At 43.4% G+C, this 21,373-nt stretch overlaps 1 protein-coding gene and 1 pseudogene across 1 annotated transcript; both read right to left on the bottom strand.

The window, feature by feature from the left end:
• Nucleotides 1–9,644: 9,644 nt before the first annotated feature.
• Nucleotides 9,645–12,759, bottom strand: LOC119318898. The gene is made up of 4 exons (XM_037593459.1): nt 12,638–12,759; nt 12,429–12,491; nt 10,998–12,251; nt 9,645–9,900 (listed from the first exon to the last, which is right to left on the bottom strand). The coding sequence occupies exons 2-4, from the start codon at nt 12,467–12,469 to the stop codon at nt 9,888–9,890; spliced, it is 1,308 nt and encodes a 435-aa protein (XP_037449356.1). The 5' UTR covers nt 12,470–12,491; nt 12,638–12,759; the 3' UTR covers nt 9,645–9,887.
• A 6,418-nt stretch (nt 12,760–19,177) lies between these two features.
• Nucleotides 19,178–20,896, bottom strand: LOC119315434 (annotated as a pseudogene).
• Nucleotides 20,897–21,373: the final 477 nt, after the last annotated feature.

Below are 21,373 nucleotides of genomic sequence, written 5' to 3'. Positions count from 1 at the left end.
AATTTTGGGGTCCACTGGATGAGTCCGAAAAGAGAACGCAATACGGGGCAGACATCATTCATATCCGATCAGTGCCGGTTGCATTGGTGGTACGAGGTGGCATGCACGAAACGTCACCTAATTTTGGGAGGCAGTGGGCATGCCCACCTTAGGGCCCCACGCAAGATTTGAACGATGTCGGACACCAAATGCACGTTGCGTCACGCCCGGTCAGTGTTTTCGGTGCGTTTCATGGAGAAAACCGTAAGAAATTCATACGGTGCCGGAAAATTATGAAAACTTGCACGCATGATGGAGCTGTCGATGAGTGCGTGTGCAAAAAGTTTGGGGTCCACCGGCTGAGTCCGAAAAGAGAACGCATTAAAAAAATGCATTAATATTTTCTGACGTTAAAAAAACATAGGAGATAATGGCTCTCTTTTTGAAGAATATGCATGATCCATGTGAACCTTCACAAGCTCAGAGCAGGTGAAGACTCACATCGATCATGCATATCCTCCAAATAGAGTCCCACAAACTGAGATGTTTGTGCATTGACCAAAAGAAAATTATATAAAGGAGTCAACGACGCGCCGGCTTAGGGATGTGGTACTAAACTAAAATGTTGAAGTACAATGCATGTTTTTAATAAATGCATCATGGGCCAGCCGGCGGTAGTTTTACGGGACGGGCCAAGGGCCCACTATGGCGTGACCATGTCTATGACGCCGCACGTGCGTGCATGGCATGGAAACCACGCCGCCATTACCTCGCCCCAGGACCGCCTAACCCCGCCGCCTCCACGCACGTCCTCACCCCTCCCCGATCTGAAGGTCGCACCGCCGTGGCCGTCCCAACTCCCTTCCCTGCCGGCCTGACGGCGGCCATACAATCCGGCATCTGCGTGCGACTTGGATCTCAGGCCCGGCCGTGCCGTCTCGGCAAAGTCGCCGGCACCCTAAACCCTAGGACGGTCCGTTGGCCAGCGCGCTGGTGTGGGCACAGGGCGCGCGGCTGCCACGACTAACCCACACCAGGTGGGGTTAGGCAACGGGTGCTGTCGGTGCACGTCGAGACGCCGGAAGGTATGGTATTAAACCATATGTAATGTTTTTTGAATCTCGTAACTAGTTAGATAACTGTCATCTTATTTAGAATGCAAGAATTGGGAGATGTGTACTGCTCGGTTGAGAAGTGATGCGAATTGGTGGGAAAATTCACACCCAGACAGCGCATGATGCTACGTGGCAGAAATTTGGACAGTATGTTGAGAATTCCTTCGGTGAAAATGAGGAAACATTTATTGGAATTTATGATTACAACGTATGATAGTAGTAGAAAGCGATTTATTATTCGGCCAAATACTGACGGCATCAGTGTGCTTAATGAAGATGTTTATGACATATTCGGGATACGTAACGAGGGTGATGATGTCAGTAGCATGATAGCAACAGTACAACTAGATGCCAAAAAAATTGTTCCGAATCGGTTTCTAGACAAAAGAACAGGCCTAATCCTCATCGATGAGTTGATAAAAAATATTGTTGATACTCAGTCATATGATGATGATTTTGTGAGAAGGGCCGTACTGGTTCTTATGGGTACAGTCTTAGCACCACAATCCACCAAGTTTGTTCCTTATCGTTATTACAAAATGGCGAAGGACGTGAACGCTATCAAGTCATACAATTGGAACGATTTCACGTTGGGGGTGTGCATGGATGCTATTAAAAATCGGTCGAAGATCTTGAAAAATTCAAGTGGCCTATCGGGAACTTGGCTCTTCTTCAGGTACAAGTCATTTCGTAATAGTTGTATGTACATATGATTTTTATGTGATCTATGTGTCTGACTAGTTGTGTTTACTATCATGCAGTATATATACTCGGAAAAAGTTGAGCCAATTGGTGTGGATACATTTGATCCTTTGTCTCGTGAATACCCACTAATGCTTAACTGGCCAGAAACGGAAGGGAAAAAGCGAGACGACTATGACAACATGCACGGGCGTGGCACCGACAATGTAAGTCAATAAGTAAAGTCCTTATTGGTTGCACATAGTAATTAATTATATTTGTTATTTAATTTATTTTTTTGTTTGTTGTACAGATTGAAAACTGCGTTAGCGAAGACTACAGGCGTGCTAAGGTAGCACGTGAAGGGACTGTCCCAGAGGAAGAAATGAAGAAACCTAAACGGAAAGGTGGTGGCAGGAGTAGAAAGCCAAGCACGTCCGTGGTTTCATCAAACACGACTTGTAGTATGGACCGTGTGATGACATACATAAAGCTGCTTCACAAGGAGGTTCTCAATATACCCGAAAGATGTGCACAGGTAATTTAGAAGTTGTATTGAACATGGTTTAATTGTTCAACTACTTATCGTGTTTCATTTGTGTTTGTAGATGGTAATGGAAAGGTTGAACACGGAAGGTGTGCTGTACAAACCCAATAAGAGGGACAACAATGACGAATTTCATAATGTAGGTGAAGGAGTTGGGATGGAGAATGGCCAGTACAAGTCATCAAAATATTGGCCAGATATTGATTCACCTATCGACGTAAAGGTACGAACATCTTTCACGGGTATGAATGATACCTCCGTGCCTGTTGATGACACGGGTGCTCCGGCGACGACACCGGGTAAAGGTGAAGCTACTGATCCTTCCATTATAGACGATAATGGAAACTCTCCATCTTCGGCATCAACTGTACGTACAAAAGACTTTCCGTGTATCTCCCGAACCCCGCAGAATGCTGATATTTCTCGTGAGTCTATGGATGCTTTGTCACCAACAAAGTCCGAAGACACGTTTGAGAGTTTCCCGACAGATAGCAACATAGGTAATGGTGAAGGCAGTCAGGAAAATGATGGTAAGCGCAAAAGAAAAAAGTCGAAATATTGCCAATCCCCCTACGGCATTCTCATTACCCGCAAGAAACATGTTAAAAAAAGTAAGTCAAGTACTACTTTATAATTCATTCACGTGTTATGTAATTTTTTATTATTTTTAATGACTGTAGCTGCATTGTTTTAGATCTGTTTGCATCATCACCACATTCAATTCTAGCAAGTTCTCTTAATATGACTCCGGATCACATAGAGGCAGCGAGAGTTTTTGTTGAGACTCTAGCATCGACAAAGAAGCATGCACACCAAACCGTGGTCGATATGCCGCCACCAGATGGGGACATATGCACGCCAGCTATGTTTAATGATGTCCTGACGTTTAAATGGTTGCATGGCGTTATAAGTATGAGTTTGGTTTTAACATATCTCTCATTTGTACTTTACAAGTTGATAGAATTTTTTTGTTTATGTATGCAGATCATCAATGCATATTGTAAACACCTACAACACCATGATTTTTCTGATCGTTACATATCAACAACGTGGTTCCCCAAATTTATGTTGAGTCGGGCAAGGGGAAAGACTAAGTCAGTAAATGATTTAGACTCAGAACATGTTACAAAGAAAACAAAAGTCATCGCAAGAGTAATGGATGAGTATTTCAGGACGGGACAAGGTATTGCTTTCATATTTATTTGTTTTTGTTAGACATTACTATTTAATTGCACTAACATCATTTGGTTCTTGACTCAAATTCTAAAGGCGCAATTAGCCAAAGAATTCACAATATGATTGCCACCCTGGTACGCTATAATTTTCACACCCGCATTCAGAAAAATATTGAGTCATATATGGAGGCCAACTCAACTCTTATGGAGGCCAACTCAACTCAACTCTTGAATAACCATAGTATATACATTAAATTCTGGTTTGTTAATTTGTTTCAGAGAGCTGAAATTTCTAAGGATATTATGGAGGCCAACTCAACTCTTGAATCAAAAAAATTTCCAGATGTCTCATCGTGGCCAATTAATGAGTATAAAATGCCGAGACAAAACGATGGGTAAGTTAAATGAGTAAAAGGAAGTGCATGCTATATCCTAAGCTGATCACACATGTTTATTGCAGAGTGTCTTGTGGACTTTTTGTGATGTGGTGCATAAAATACTGGGACGGAGATCGCTGGACAGATGAATTTGACCAGGAAGAGATTAATGAGTCAAGGCCACGCATTGTCGCGGAAATTATTTTTTCAGAGGTGAACAAATTAGAGAAGGTCAAGATGAACATTGTTAAAATCATGGAGAAGGAATAGGTATTAGTATCGGTAGGGTTTTAGTCCCGTAGAAGGTTTCCCTACTGTTGTTGGATACTTTGAACGATTGTAATGCGACATGGCATTGGGATAGATTTCGACAATTTTTCACGTTTTATTTATCGCTTTCGTGTGAGACTAAACATTTAAATGCGTGTGAGCAAGTAATATTTTTGTTGTCCTAAAATGTATCGGTTTGCGGCTGCGATGTTATATGTACTGTTGTTTTTTCTACTCGCGGCAGTCATTTATTATTAGAAAATATCCCCGCCGTCCTGAGTTGGCGCGATGTGGACAAAATCTGCACAATTTCCCACGTAAATTGTGCTGGCAGCAGCGGCGCTGGATCCGACGAATATTGCAGCCCAGCCCATGCGGTGGCCGACAGCCAAGGCAGTGGCGGGCCCGCGCAGTCCCGCTAGTGCGGGCTGGCGCGATTCGTCGTGCGCCACGCGCGGGTCTGCTGGCCCAGCAGCCGACCGACCGACAGCCGCGCGCCCAGTGGCAGAGATCTCGTCTCGCCCCACCCAGCGGGCACATGCAACGATCCCGAGGGGGAATATGGTGATCTGTCGGCCCATAAACGACGTGTGTCGGGCGCGTGGGCCGATCCTCTTCTTGTGCGGATGGGGATGCTGACGCATTGTGCGGACTAAGTTTAGTCCCACCTCGCCCGCGGAGAGACGCGCCGACCGGTTTATATACTCCCGTTTTCGCCTTCTCACAAGCTCGCTACAGAACACTAATGAATGCCCTGTTGTACGCCGTGGCCTCCCGCTCGCCGGCCGAAAAGCCTCCCAGAAGGCGTTGTAGTATACTGTCTGTGCACGCGCCCGGCCACGGCTGGGCTTTTTTTTCAAATATTTTTTTCACATACATTAAATTTAAAAAATGTTAATCAATTGACAAAGTCATGATAGCAGTAACACATTCATATAAATATATCATGTTTCACACATAATAATAGAAATCGTGTGTCTCATAACATCGAACAAGGTGGCATAAAGATTAACTCAAAGTGTCATGTCTCCAATCCTTAAACAAATAAACTAAAAGTGCCAGTGCCTTCCATCGAACAAGGTGGCTTAAAGAATAAACTTAAAGTGCCATGTCTCTTATCCTTAAATAAATAAACGGAAATTACGAGTGCCTTCAATTGATTATGAATACTTCATCTTTATGCCCGGTTTCTACATAACAAATTGTAAACAACTCATCAGACAATTGTAAAGAGAGAACCCAAAAAATAATTAAAATAATGTAAAACTTACCTTTTATTCTCAGCGCACGTTTGCTGTCTATGGCCCTCTTTCTTACAAATGCCACAAAGAGGACCGGGTTTTTTCTCAGAAAATGATTTTGGTCTTCCATTTTTTGTAACATTTGGATCTTTCTTTGCCCGCCATGTCGTGCTCTGTTTAGGGGGGCCCTTCGTGAAAACTTTCACGGGATCACCTATGACATCAACATGTTGTTCCGGCTGACGTGGCTCCTCATGCACATTTCTTCTACTACCAACAGCATCATTATCAGGGACCTTTTTCTTCGCTATTATATTCCGCAGACACTGCATCAACTCATCAAACACGAATGGATCATTTGAAGCAACATGAAAAGCTTCAGCTCCTGTTATACTCTCTCCGTTCCTAAATACTTGTCTTTTTAAAGATTTCAACAAGTGACTACATACGACGTAAAATGAGTGAATCTACACTTTAAAATATGTCTACATACATCCGTATGTTGAGTCCATTTGAAACGCCTAGAAAGACAAGTATTTGGGAACGGAGGGAGTACTGAGTTGACTATAGCGAGCACGCTGCTCTGCCCCTGTCCAACCCCAGCCAAACATGTCACTCTTTCGCTGTGCAGGCAGCCCACCTCTCGCAACTTTCGACATCCTCTTAAGGATGCAACACTTAGGTATTTTAGATATTTTCAGATGAACCAACACATACAGAATGTGTTTGCAAGGCAATCCTTTCCGAAGCATTCGTCCACAACTGCAGTCTATCGTATTTTCAGAGTTTTCAGCTCGATAATTCACGCTGAACTAAAATTTGCGGTTATTTCTCCATGTCACGATGAAGGTATGGCAGTCAACTCCCACTAGCGTCTCAAAAATCTCAAGCTCTCCCATCTTCTTCAGATCTTGTTGAAGAATATAAAAATTGGAATGAGTGAATACTTCGGCAGCATGCTTCTCAATATCCTTATATTCTGTGACTGATGGTGGCAATGACTGATTTGAAACACAGTCATCATGCGCCTTGTTCTCACGTAGTCGAACTATGCAATTCTCATAATGCACAACTAGGTCAACAATAGTCATACCGCCGTCCAGGTGAAGGTGAAGACAAGAGTTAAGGCTTTCACTCCTCTGATTACTGCGCATACCCAGAAAAAAACCATCTGATAGATATGATGCTGCCCACAGACTCCTCTTCATGTACATCCTGCTCAGCCACTCTTCTGTTTTATCAGTCTTTCATTTACGGACGAAAGCGTGCCATCTCGCCTCAAAGTTGGCTGGAGAGGTGGAGTAGTACAACAGTGCCCTGAACTCATTTAGCGATTTGTAATTAAGGTGCTTCTGCATGTTTTTTTCCACGTGCCATGAGCAGAGACGGTGCAACACATCAACCAAAACCAACCGAATAGCTCGTATCATTGCAGCGTCTCCATCTGTGATGATTGACCTTGGCTTTTTCTGACAATTGGCCCTCAGGAATGTCTGGAGCAGCCACACGTACGTCGCTTCGGTCTCATCGGACACAATGGCACAACCAAAAACTGTGGTGCAACGGTGATTATTTACACCAACAAAGGGGATAAACGGCATACCATATCTGTTCATCTTATACGTGCTGTCGAACACAGTCACATCTCCATACAACTGATAGTCCCGCCGCGACTGTGCATCGCACCAGAACATGCTCTTCAAACGGCCCTCCTTATCGAGCACGTACTCAAAGAAAAAGTCTGGATCCTTCTTCTTTCCGCTCCTCATAATCCCGATTGCCGTGTTAGCATCTCCCTTCGCAATCAACTTCATTTTTTCTCGGCAACATAGGTTGTACACGTCTCGTCTCAGAAACCCACACTTATCATACGAGCCATACCTGCTAATGAAGTTGTCGACGATGATATGCTTTCTGATCCTAGCTCCTTCCATCGCCAAGATATCAGCTATCTGGTGATCTCCCATCACTCGATGTGACCGCAGAAATACCACCTCATCTGGTCTCGCTAACAAATGGTTGTGATCATCCATAAAAGCTGCCACGAACCAAACTCCACGTCCTTTGTCCAACTTCACGACTAAATGTGCACCACACTCGCAACGAGTCTCAGGTCTTAGCCTGCGGGTACGGCTCTCCGGGTTTAAAAATTTACTGAGATGTTTTCCTGCCCTCGAGCAAACATATCGCCTATACCGAATAGTGTTTGAAAGTCCTTTTCCTCGTTTCACCTTATCTTTTCTGATACTGAATCCACGATCTTTGGCGTAGTTATTATAGAACATGTAGGCCTCCCATTGTGATGCAAATGTCATACCCATAACCTTCAACTGTGTCTCAAGCGCACGATTGTTGGATTTCAGCTTCCTCAATGTCCATATTAGCTCCATCCTCATGCTCATATTCATCAGCACCACTCCAACCATCAAAGTTAGCCTACAATATTCCACATAAGCAAGTGTAAGTTGTCATCAACAAGTTTTTATTATTCAATGACATCTTAAATTTTGGACCGAACCTGGCTTATGTTATCCACGAAAGATTCAACACCATGATTTTCCTTGTTCTGGACGTCAATATCCTCCTGCACATAAAAAAAATCATATGCACATGTAAGTACCATATGTTTCTTCGTCCGACGAAAAGATTGTACACGACACTTACGTTTTCACTACAAGCACCCTCCTCCTTCTTTTGAAAATCCTCCTCAGGTAAATTATTGTACGACGACCAGGATTCATTGTCGCTGCCATCATCATCATCTTTACTATCATTACCATTCGTACGATCAACAGTATCGCTACCATCCCACTCACTCGTGTCCAAAAACAGATCCGTAAATGCAGTTTCTTTATCCATTGAATGATCTCACAACCAACACTGCAATATTATAATAAAAATTGATCTATCAATTTTAAATCAAATTAAATGTACTACGATCATACGATGACAACTTCTTATCTAACAAGTGATTGCACATAATTATTTACAGATACAATTTTTTTTGACAAACTAGACGGCTTACATGGCGTGCACGTGCACTTCAGCCGGCCTGGCGTGGCTGCGGATGGCGAGGACGTTCCCGGAGAGGTTGATCACGGAGTTGCATGCGGCGACGGCGTCCACGTAGGCCACGTCACCACGACGACCTGCACGGAGGCGACATCACGTACGGCAGGCGACTCCAACAACGTCCGCGCCGGCCAGATCCCGGGTGAAGACGGGGAAAATGGTCGGCGATCGGCGGGGAAAGGCGGCGATCGGCCGGACGGGAAGACGTTGGAATTGGCAGCGTGATCACGGCTAGATCGGCGGGGAAAGGCGGCGATCGGCGGGTAAGGGCGGCGATCGGCGGGGCGGGGCGACGTTGGAACGGGCCGCGTGATCAACGCAGGTCGTGGTTTTTTTGTTTCGCACGACGGGGAGAGGGTAGATGCGAGCCGGCCGTATCGGCTCGAGCCGTGCGCTCGGCTCTACCTATATGGGCACGCCGCATATGGCGCGGGATACGTTAAGCACCGTATGCCCAAAATGTCCTTATACGTTAAGCGAGGGGGGGGGGTGTACCGAAGCAGACCTCTTTCAAGCTGTATGCTGTCCAAAGTTTTCTGTATCTTTTCCGCCCAATTGCCTGAATCATGCATGTACAGAATCAAAATGCCTGAATTGTTCGAAGGTATGAGCTTACATGATTTATCATCTTAGAAGTCTAATTATATACTTGAGTTTGGACGTTGTGAAGTGTACTAGTCTAGTTGGTGACAAGCTATATAGGAGTATATCCATAGACGGATGCAGTGTTTCCTCCTGGTGACTGTGATGAGAATATTTACCGCAGCTAGAAACTTAAATAACGACACTCCTTATCTGAACTTTTCAGTGCTGACCAAGTGAAGTGGTCTAGAAAATATTCATACTTCAGTCTGACTAGCTACTGGATTGACAAAATACTCTTACTGAGTTCACTTGCCTCTTGAGGTTTCTCTTACAACTCTGCTTGTTCATCATTCATCACTACATTCTCCTGAATCACAAACACTCCTGAATCAACCTCCCTTGAAGAAAAAAACACTCCTGAATCAACCTATGTAGCCTCAAAGCGACATTTCAGTATTCCAGTTGAAATAGAGATAAAGAAGTATCGCTAACAGAAACAGATTTTCAGCAATTGTGAACAACAAGACCAATTCCACAAATACTGTACATCACCAGTAGAGCAAACACAACACTGCGACCCAAGCGGATCAGACAATATCATTAATAAACATATGAACGGAGAGTCTTCTTCACAAAACAGACCTGGGTCACAAGCAGTTGTCATGATACAGGATATGGGTACATGCTCCGGTTACATGATACATAACATCCTAATTAATCCATTACTCTACAAGTTATAACAAAGATAGTTACTAGAATTGCAAGCAAGGAAATGAAGCTCTTTTCTCTTCCTTGCTGGAGACTTTGTCACTCGCCATTCAAAAGCTCCCACGTATCCTTTTTCTTCACATGGCATCCCTGTTTCAGAGAAAGCAGAGGAGGTTCAGGATAGTATCCATTTGGTTTACCACTTTTAAGCATCAACTTATCAGATTTTTTAAGCATCAACATATCAGATGTACTAACAAGAAAAGTGCCCAACAACGTTTGTCAATATAGTTTCTTTTGTGCTGAGAAATCTGAATAGCGAATTTGGTTCAGAATTACAGTTTTTTTTTCAAATAACAACATCAGTACAAATTAAATGCATTCATATACAAGACGGACACATTTCAATTTTATGTTTTGTATTCAAGTAAAACAAATTCTGGCCATAGAAGGAGAATGCCACACAAACTCAAACTACCCACTGCTAGCTTGGACTAGCCGCTATTATATATCTGAATCACAAACCATGGATCAGTTCAAGCATACCCTGTGTACCTACGTTCAGCTTGTGGTTCAAGAAATATTTATACGATCCACTAAATAACATTCATGAAGAAACAAGTGTTATCCATCTCACATTGCTACAGGTCCAGAGTTCAAAAGTACATGTCTTCAGGTTCAGAGTTTGAAGGTATGTAGCAGAAAATTACACCGTGATTATATTCGAGAAACAGGAAGTCAGAATTCCACACTTGTTGGGTTTGCGATAATATAACAAGACAAGAAAATAGAGTGTGCAATATGTTAACAAGATTGAGCATCTTTCAACTCTTATACGGTGGGCAACATGATAACAAGACTAGGCTTACTTTTGTAGGAACAATTTGTAGCATGCAACAACAGAAACATACAAGAGAAGTGATACAACAAAACTAGAGGTCCATGCTATAAACAATAAAAACTAAAAAGAATCAACTTGGTCCAGAAACATATGTTGTTCTTATCAAAAGCTACAACCAGTACAACTTGAATTCCGTCATATTGCAGACCCACTTGTTTCCATTCCATAGTTTGTATTTCAGTAAAAGAAAACCAATCATACAAGGATAAGTGCCTCACACACAAGCAGACTACCCACCGTTGACTTAGCTTGGACTAGCCACTTGTTGTTTAAAAGGGGAAAAAAAGCATGGCCTCAACACGAGCAATATACAGATATACAGATATCTGAAGTTCAAAAAGCAAACCTTGCAGGGTCATCCTTGAGCACAGGGAATATGGGTGGCCAAATCATCATAAAAGGCTTGGTATCACTGAAATGTCGACCATTTTCTGTCCTCTCATGCAATTTACGCAGTGTCTTGCTCGTGACGTCCAGATAGAGTGTGCATCCACCCATCCTCAAGAAAACAAACTCAGCATTGTTTTCAACCTGGCTTATCCGGACATTTGCATTATGGTCGTCCTCAAGCGTGTGATCTAACATATTCAAACAAATGGTATCGACCAGTAACCAGCTGTTCCCCTTGGAGAGCCATATGCGAAGTTCAAATCCGTTGACATGGATGAGATAAACGCCGGAAGCGTCATCGGCCGGTGACAGCATGGTCCTAAAATAGTTATAGCTTACTCCTTGTGGGAGCTGAATTGTGGAGAAAGTTGAGGTCATCAAATCCAAGACAAAAATGTTGTCATTGTTGCGGGCCGGGATATAGATTTTGTTGTCAACAAGCACAACTTTTGGTTCCCAATGGATAAGACAGGGCTGGCATGTGGCCGAGGTATTCAGGGACCAAACACCATCTTGCAACACATACACATGCACCAGGAACTTTCCCAAGTCCTTGGTACCCAACACATACAGGTAGGACAAGCCACCGTTGCTTCCTTCTTTGGAGAGCATTGCACCAAACCATTGGAGATTGCGTTCCACACATGGGAATGGTGGGACGATAGGCATACCTCTCTCAGGACACAGCGGGCGGTGCACTCCAAGTGTCAATTCTGTTTCTCCTTTGTCATGCTGGGTGAAGATGGTGCCGTTATGGCAGTGCTTGATCAGTAGAGTGTCATCGTGGACACCGAACCTGTAGTCAGCAAGGTGACGGATGACAGTGGAAAGCTCTGGGGGCTGAGGTAGCATCGGGACAAAGCGTGGACTAGAAAGGTGGATGGTGATGGGGGCATGGCCAAAAGACTCTTGCAGCAGGGGCTGAGGCAGCATTAGGTGAAAGGGTGGAGCACCTAGATTCTTCGACGAGACCGACCACTCAGAGAAGTAGTAGCCTAGGAGGGAGGGTGGGTGGAGCTTGCGGAAACGAGAGAGGAAGGCAGGGTTGGCGGCATGCCTGAGCCAGCGCTTGCACACGAGGGCGGCACGGACAAGGGTGGTTGGGAAGCCGACGCGGACTATGATCTTCCTAAGGAGGTTGTCGTCGCAGAGGACCTTGGATACGGCATTGGCTGGCTGCTCTGTCTCACCATCAACAAATGGTACGACCCTGCAAAATGGGCAGCAGCCACAAAAACAAATGGAGATGGGCATCAGACCAATTTCTTGAACGAATAATGTTGTTGCTGCAGCCGATAATGGACGTACAGCAGCATTCATCCATCCATCACAGACACAAAGTGCACCAACCATGGAAACAGAGTGCACCTTGGATATTGGAACTTACCATGGCCACCGGCGGGGAGACTCCTCAGCAGCAGCATCCATCTTCTATCCTCCTTGCTGAACACTGCCGTAGAAAGTAATTGTAGAAAGAGTATTTAGTTAAGGGGGGAATTTGTAGGCAGCTAAGCTAGCAAGGGTTTGATCCCCATCCCCACAAGAGAAGAAAAGAGAGGAAAAAGGAGAATAGATCGGGGAAGGAGATAGGCTAACCTCGGATCTGGAGACGGAGACGAAGGTCGCTGCGGACGGGCTCAGATCGCCGGTGAAATCCCGGCGCCTGTCACTTCTTCCGGCCACTGCGTTCAGTGTGGCTGGAGACTGGAGCGAGTGAAGTGAGGGGGCAGGGGAGTGTCGGTGTGACTGAGCATATCATTCAGGTCCAGCCTGTTTGGTCCAAACAGTAGGGGCCCATTTAGGCCCTGTTTGGGACGTGGGTTCACAAAACAAAGGATTTGAAAAATGCATAGGTATGGGATGGAGTGCCAAGTGGAAACCTACAGGCTTCCAAAAAGAGGAATGGGAACCTATGGGGTGTTCTGAACAAAGGAAACAAGTTTTGGAATCTGCACACTTCTCTAGGAAATAGAACTAGCCGTTATATGACTTGTCACTGCATTCTTGCCGTTGCTTTCTCTAGCCATTGCTTCTTCTTTCTCTTGCTATATAAGCACATACAATGCACTGCTAGCAACTTGCTTGTCATTTCTTCTCCTCCTCCCCTGTAAGAACTTCTCTAGGAACACATAGTCCATTCTTTCTCTTGCTATATAACCTCAAAATCCATTCATTCCTAAAGCTGAATGGATCCAAACTACAGCCGACGGTCAAGAAACGAAGATGATTTTGTACATTTCATACTCCCTACATTACAAGGTAGCTCATCCCAATCATCTCAGAGGAGAGCAATACATACATCCATCCTGAATGGAGCTACTTATTTGCATGAAGCTCTTACTGGCCATGAGGTTCTATGTGAATGGAGGTTCCATATGGAGAGATCAATCTTTCAAGCTTTAGCACAAAAACTGCGTGAAAATCACCTTCTCCAGGATGCAAGGTACATCTCTGTGCAAGAGCAAGTAGCCATATTTTTATATGCAGTATCAAAGAATGCAACCAACAGAACATTGCAAGACAGATTCCAGCATGGCGCTGATTCAATTAGTACTTATTTCCACGCCGTGCTCAACGCGATTACACGACTCACATGCAACTACATACAACCTTCAGTACACCAGCATCCCATATTAAGGCAACAGAAGTTTTCATACTTTAAGGTAATTGTTTTTCAAGTCCTATCATGGTGAATTGGTATTGATTAAATCTAGCTTATATTTATATATCTAACTATTTAATTAAATCCGCAGAACTGTATTGGAGCTATTGATGGTACTCACTTTCCCATGACTATTCCGCCTGGGCAACAAGATCCATACAGAAATAGAAAACAAGGTCTTTCACAAAACGTAATGGTTGCATGTGACTTTGACATGAAGTTTGTGCATGTACATGCTGGGTGGGAGGGATCTGCATCAGATGCAAGGGTTTTGCAAGATGCACTAGAACATGGATTCAATGTACCGCCTGGAAAATTTTATCTTGTAGATGCGGGTTATGCAAATACACCCCAATTCATTGCTCCATACCGAGGAACTAGATATCATTTACAAGAACAAGGAAGAGTTCAGCAAAGGCCACAATGCTACAAGGAGTTATTTAACCTTCGACATGCTCAACTACGAAATCATGTCGAAAGAATTATTGGCATACTGAAAGCAAGGTATCCCATACTAAAGGCAGCTACAATGTTTGATATTGACACACAAGTTGATACAGTTGTAGCTTGTTGTGTTTTGCACAATTTCATAAGACTACACAATAGAGATATGACATTGCCTGACAGAGCTACAATGGATATTAATGAAAGCAATATGCAGGATGTACCAGATGGAGATGCCAAATACAAAAAAGATGTGATGATATTTAACAACTTGAGACAAGCTGGAAATGAGATGCGAGATGCAATGGCAATGCAAATGTGGGCAGATTACATTGCCAGAAGATAAGCATATGTATTGTGTAATTTTCTCATATGTTATGTAAATATTTGGTTGTACTGTACTCCACTTAATATGATTATTTTTGTCAAACACTGCAGAAAGACATTGCTTTAAGAGCCATTTAACATTGCATTAATAGTCGAATAAGTTTGACACTTCCATAATCATGTGCCCAGTAATGCACATGCACAGCCTACTACAAGTTAACTATGACAAGGATCATAACCATGTGTCCAGAAATGCACATGAACAAAATATATCACATCCTATTACAAGTTAACTACGCCAAGGATCATAATCATGTGCCTATAAATGCACATGAACAAAATATATCATTGTTTTAAAGGTAGCACTCACCTAGTACGAAATATTAGTTCCATCTGATTAGGTATTCCGAATTTTTTCAGTCAAACAATCCAACCGTAATTCGTTACTTGAAAATGATAGAAATACCTCCCTGTTCTCCTTGTTGGCAGTAAAGATGTCCGCTGCTTTTAGCATATCTGCCATCGAAAGACCCTCCAACCTTTCCAGTGCTTTGATGCATTTCTTGATGCTGAACGGGTCCCTTAATTTCCTCTCCTCAATGGCTGCATACCTATCTATTTCTTCCCTTCTCAGTTTCAGGTATCTCTCATGAAAATCGTCAATACTGGTCGTCTTTTGCTTTCTCACTCTCTTGGTGCTAGTAACCTCAGGAGCTGAGCTAGCTGGTCGAGGATTGCGATGTACAACTTGTGGAATTTCATGCAAAGTCTGTCCAACGCGCTGTGAGGAAATTGGTACTGTTTCAACTTGGGATGGAGCATGTAATGTCAAGTCATTTCCTTGAGTCGGGTTTGCCTCCACTTGACTGAATGTATTATTGCTAGAAAACCAGTTTGTGTTTTCACTATCCTCTTCAATGTCAAATTGCATGGATGAATCACCAGGAGCATGTATGGTTGGTGTAGGTGTGTGCAGATGCGCCTCTAGCCCTTGCTGTTGTGGTGAATGTGATGTTGGTAACTGTGAGAGCTGAGTTGCTTTGTTCGCATAATAATCCATGCCATGGCAACTCCTTCCCTAAGCATAGCGTCCTAGATGAATTAAGTAAAAGAAAAGGAACATTTATAAGAATCAGCAAAACAAAATTTGGGCCAATTAAGCCAACGATTTAAAGCTCACCATCATATAGAGCAAAAAGATCTTCATAATATGGAAATGACTTTCCTCGCCAGAAGAGTGCATCCTTGTTTTTACGTGCCTCTAGTGCAGCCCAAACATTATCGGGCGCCACCACCATCTTTCTGTCAGGATCCCAGCCAAAACCACTTCAGATATTAAGTCTTTTACAGCTTTGAAATCTCTCTTTAGATCCTGCTCCTTTTGCTTCACTTGAACTACCGCGAAGGATACATCAAATCTTTGATTGAATTTAGCAACAATATTTGTCCAGGCCTCTTTACTCCATGCATTTTGTGTGCGGTATTTGGGAACATCATGATCTCTTAACAGTTCAATGAGATATGCCTTCATCTGATGATTCCACTTGGCTCTACTAGAATTCTTAGACATACCTAGCAACATGAAAAGTGCATATTAGGGCTCCAGAAAGTAGATACCGTGAGTATAGTTACTTCTCTGAATATAATAACAATCAAGTGTAATCTTGTTTGTGGTATTGAAGGCAGGTAATATATTAGGTCTATTCCTTAAATCCTAAAAATACCATGACTCTGTTTTATCTCTTTACTACAAGCACACAGCCAAGCCTTTTTTATTCAGAGCAACACCACAGAACTACTAAGCTTCAGGATAGGTTCTTAACTGTATTTTTTCAAGATAAGCACATATAGAAAAAAACTAAATCAGAAAATGGATATCCTGTAGTAGTATATGCTACCAGGAAGTTTAGCTATGCAGGAAGTCATCTAGCAGGCTAGCAGCACTTCCTCCTAGTATATATCATGGACGAACAAGTAGAAGTAGATCTTTCCCTGTGTAACAGCTTCCACACAAAAAAAATGTCTATTCATTTATGCATCTAAACATTCTCAATCTGTGTGACCTATTTTCGTTTTAAGCCTATAGATCTGAAGTAGAAATAATTTCTAGGAGAAGAAATCAATAAGTACTCGTAATTTTGAGAAGAAATCAAAAAGGGTTGGATGGTTACCTCCTAGGGAGATTTCTTGACTTCCCCCAAATTTCTGGTCGTCAAGCCCTTGTGTGGATGGAGGGGGGAGATGTGGAGGCGGAGGAGGGTGGATTCGCCAGCCTACAGTGCTCCGTTGGTGCTCCATGTTGATTCCGCGCCAAAATAATCTAGGGTTCGTCCTTCTCCATGGGGGATTTGGGGGGAGCGGCGGCGATTCTGTTTCCTGTGCGTTTCCATTAGGTCTGGGTAGATGTTCTGTTTCCCATGAAAATCGCTGGAAAGTTGTCTTTCCTAAGGAAAGTGTAGCGCTCTTTCCTTTGTCCCGAACGCCTCCAAAGGAAAATATCCATAGGGAAGGAAAGTTGTACGATTCCTGTGATAAATCCTTCGTCCCGAACATGGCCTTACAGTGGAGAGCAGCCCATCTACGACCCCATGTGTATAACGCACAAAGCAATAGTTAGGCTATTTTTCGCTTTGCATAGTGTTATGTTAAAGATAAACAGGTCTCATACTTATCAACCAGGAAACAAACATCTCTCAAAAACATTTAAGTAAAGCTCCAAGAAGTATTTCTATCAGCAGCTCATGGGTTCGTACTAACATCAGCACGAGAGAGACTAAAATGGATGATGAGATTGAAGCTAGCAGCAACAAGGATACATACACATCAGATATAACAACTCATCAGCCTTACTATCAAGGGTACAGACATCTTGGCAGCTAATAGCAACCATAATACCATATGATACAATGGTCTGATGCTCCAGCCTAATTAATCGAGCAGAAGTTATACTGAAGACACATATTATTAGAACCTAGAGCTGCTGCCAAAAGGAAATGTAGCTCTCATCTTCCTTGATGGCAGTGACCGTCCATCAAAAAGAATCATGATATCCTTCTTGTTCATGAAGATTCGGATCCAGAAGAACAGAGCAAGGCATCAGGATAAATGCAACAGTAGTTACAACATTATGTGCGCTCAAAAACTCAAGTAATGCATTTGTTCCCTGCTTTTACCAACGGTTTGTATTCTTTGGACTTTAGAGCAAACTTACTTGACTCGGCATGATTCAGTGACGACAAAAAAAAGTTCCTTGGTGATGGAACTGAGTGGAATGCTTGATCAAGGAAACATATCGACTTTCCTGCGACAACAATTGGTATATACTATATACATACATCCACTCGCCATTCTCTGCTTCTGCTAGTGGCGGGCCTTTGCGGCTGCCAATCATGGGTGCCTTTCTGCTTCACATACTGAAATACATGGGAGCTCCTCTTAGTGAGGGGTACCTGTGTGGCATCAAGCTCGCGGGGGACCCTTTTAAGGTAGGCACTTCTTCCTTGCTCATTCCACCCACTGAATTTGATCCGAATAATCAACGAAGAACAGGATGTCATCTAGTTTTAAATGAAATCAGTGGCGACTGGCAGATAATCCAGAGATAGAGGCTCATTCTCAATTTGTAGAGCTATCACGGGAGAACTACGCTTCATTTCATTAAGCGGGAAGAAAAGAGTACAAAAGGGAGAGGGCAAAAAACACACATCACTCAAAAAGAGATGACTGCGCGTGCACCAGAGTGACCAAAACACGACCAAAATGCCAACGTGGACTTGGAGTCCGTGGCAAACGACCACAGAAGAAAAAAAATTCAGTTAATTTACCGAAAAGTATTGAGCTGCCTAATAATGAACATTTTCCTACCCCAAATTTGCAGATCGGTGACTCCAGAAAAAAGGAATTATTTTATTCCAAAATGTAATGATGCAATAGTTCCTGCTTAAAAATACTGTTCCATACCAGACGTAGACCTGAATTCAAACGCCTGCAAAATAAGATCTGCTTCTTATGACAGTATAAATAACCTTCCAACCCTGTGTCCAAAAAGTATTACACTCTTGACAACCATTTAAGACAGGAAACCAGCAGTGAATGACATTTCAGTTTTTATAAAGTCAAAACAACGCGAGTCCACATAATTTGAATTTTAATGGAGCTGATTTCAACATTAACCAAATAGTCACTGAAATATGCCTGACATCCTGAAAAGAAATATAGTCTATGAATAATATGATTGGGACAGATTCAGTAGGACAAGCATAATCGAACAATATGACTTTTGCCATTCATACTTAAAACTGCTTAACAGAAAGAAAACCAACAAAAAACCAGGAATAATTTGCGATGATGCGATCAACAGGAATTCAACAAAAACACAGTCAGCCATAACTGAAGTTTGCGCTCAATGTGATCAGGACGAATTCGACATGACAACCACAACTGAACATCATGACTTACACACTACACTTAAACAACATAAAAGATCAGAAACACACTTAATCAACTGCAACACAATTTTCTAGACACATTATCATGATAAATTGAACGAAAACAATCACAATTGACTTGCACCCTTCATGCTTAAACTGCTCTGCAGAAACAAAATAACCTGATATTAGTAGCTTGGAAGCCAACAACAGCAGACTAAAGAAGATAGATTCGTCCATTCTGGAAGGCACCACTATTGAGCGGCACACCAGAGGTCACTGAGTCCTCGCTAGAGACAACAATCTGCCACGATCTGGAAAAAAACAAACACCAAGCACAAAAATGATATCCAACTGTCCAGTCTCAGAATTTATAAATAGATGTGTTGTTCTACTTATAACTAGTTCCAAAAGTTATAGGACTGCATTTGACATGTGAGCATCAGCTATGCTAGAAAGTAACTTGATGCATCTTAACAAAAAAAATCAAAGGAAGGTAAACTGGTAATAAAAATATCAACAAGGTTGACTTAATATTTAGCAATCTTTGTTTTCACCCAGCAGGCACTTCATGCTAAATAAACTATTTGACCAATCAACAACAGTAGCGAAAGGAGACATTTATTGGCCCTGCTTCCCATGGACTGCTTCATAGGATAGCACAAGGTTTTCCGACAGAAAGATAATCAGAGCTGGGTCCAGAATTCAGAAATGGCCACAGAAACAAGAGGTGAATTTAATTTTATGACAGCACAGCCTGACATGAGTTCCCAAGTTTTTGGTGGATGTGAAAAAACCTGTTAGAATCTATTTCAGATGATAAAAGTTTTGTGGTGAAACTAAGTTATGATTTGGATCCTTGTATCAACAACTATTTGTCCAAAAAGTCTGGTAAAGACCTTTTGAAGACACTGCAATCATTTGAAAATGTCATGTAAACGGAAACGGCATAGATTACACGTAATTTTGTTACAAGTAGCTGAGTCAAGCATTAAGCAAGCAGTAACTAAAATATGTCTCACAAGTAAACTGCTTAACAGAGAATAAATGACTTGATACTTAATAGTAGAAGAATGAAACCAGCAGCAGACTTTGATCAGTTAGTCCGTAACTAATAGTGATAATCCGGATAACAATGTGCCATGATCTACACTATCTCATGGCCAAAACGCGTAACCAACCCTAAGTCAATTCCAATGGTTACGGGACAGGGTTTGTGATGTGACATTCAGCTATGCCACAAAACAACAGATCTCTTGGTGTACGATAAATCTGAAGCAAGATAACAGGACAGTACCAGGTCAACATGTTATATCTGCATATTTAGCAATGTGCCAGTATAATACCTGGAGTGTAGAAGCTCATGTAGGGTAGGATGCTAAAGGAGATTCCAGACTCGTCAACCTTGTTAACCTTCCCAGAATTGAGCTTGATCGTGAATAAGCCAACACCTGAGCTAACAAAGATGACACCCACACCCTCCGCAAAGCCAACCACAAATAGTTTGTCCTCGGGATTGGCAACAGGTATTGTTTTCTCCAGCTCGATGACCCTGTATTGTATACCCATTCAGCAGCTTCAGCTGTATCCACCTTCCTTGACCATGTATAAAGGCTCGATCCCTTAATGCAGGGAAAGCCCAATGAACTGTCCTCCATGGCCATGAGGGAAATGTAGCACACGTCTCGCGCCGCTGGTGGTGGGTCAATCATGGATAAGCTATCCTTGCCCAAGTCATACTCGACGATAGCATTGCCCAGCCGAACTGTGAAGTAGACCGCGTCTCCAACAAGGGTGCCTCGCCTAGGCTGGATATAGGGTATGTAGTTGGGGTCGTAGCGGTGTGGATCTGCAAGCCCCTCCTGCATATGCCGGGCATAGGCTTCACAACTGTTGTGAAGACACACTGGCTCGTTCCACTCACCTATCTCCGATGAGTAGACGCTCGCAATTATTTTGAAGTGGTGCCCGTGAGTGGCCACGAAGAGCAGGCGGAAGGGGCCACCATGGCAGTGGAGATGGTCGCACCCGTCGACAGCGCAGAGCACCGCCACGGATTGGATGAGCCAATCGATGCCATGACATGGTAATACAAACCATCGTCCTGCCTCAGGTAGGAGATGACCCGGCCGTGGCGGCAATGGAGGGGAGTCACAAGGCGGTCGTCGGAGCCCGGGTAGGGGAAGTCGGGCATCGAGGTGGCGGATGCGAAGCGGGGGGCTGGCGGGCCCAATTGTCAGAACATGTGCCTGTGGAGGAAGCCGAGTAGGGGAGGGGCGCGGTAGCTGCGGAGGAAGCCGGGGTCGCAGATGGTGCGGAGCCACCGCTTGCAGACGAGGGCGGCACGGAAGAGGTGCTCAGGCTCGTCTGGCGGGAGGCGGAGGAGGATCTCGGCGGTGGCGTCGTCGATCAGCGGCACCATGGTGCGGTCGTGGGCGGCGGAGCGAGGGTTTGGGTCGGGATTGGATTGGA

Source organism: Triticum dicoccoides, chromosome 6A (assembly GCF_002162155.2).
Source record: "Triticum dicoccoides isolate Atlit2015 ecotype Zavitan chromosome 6A, WEW_v2.0, whole genome shotgun sequence".
NCBI classification, from domain to species: Eukaryota; Viridiplantae; Streptophyta; class Magnoliopsida; order Poales; family Poaceae; genus Triticum; species Triticum dicoccoides.
This window is presented reverse-complemented; position numbering and strand designations above follow the sequence as displayed.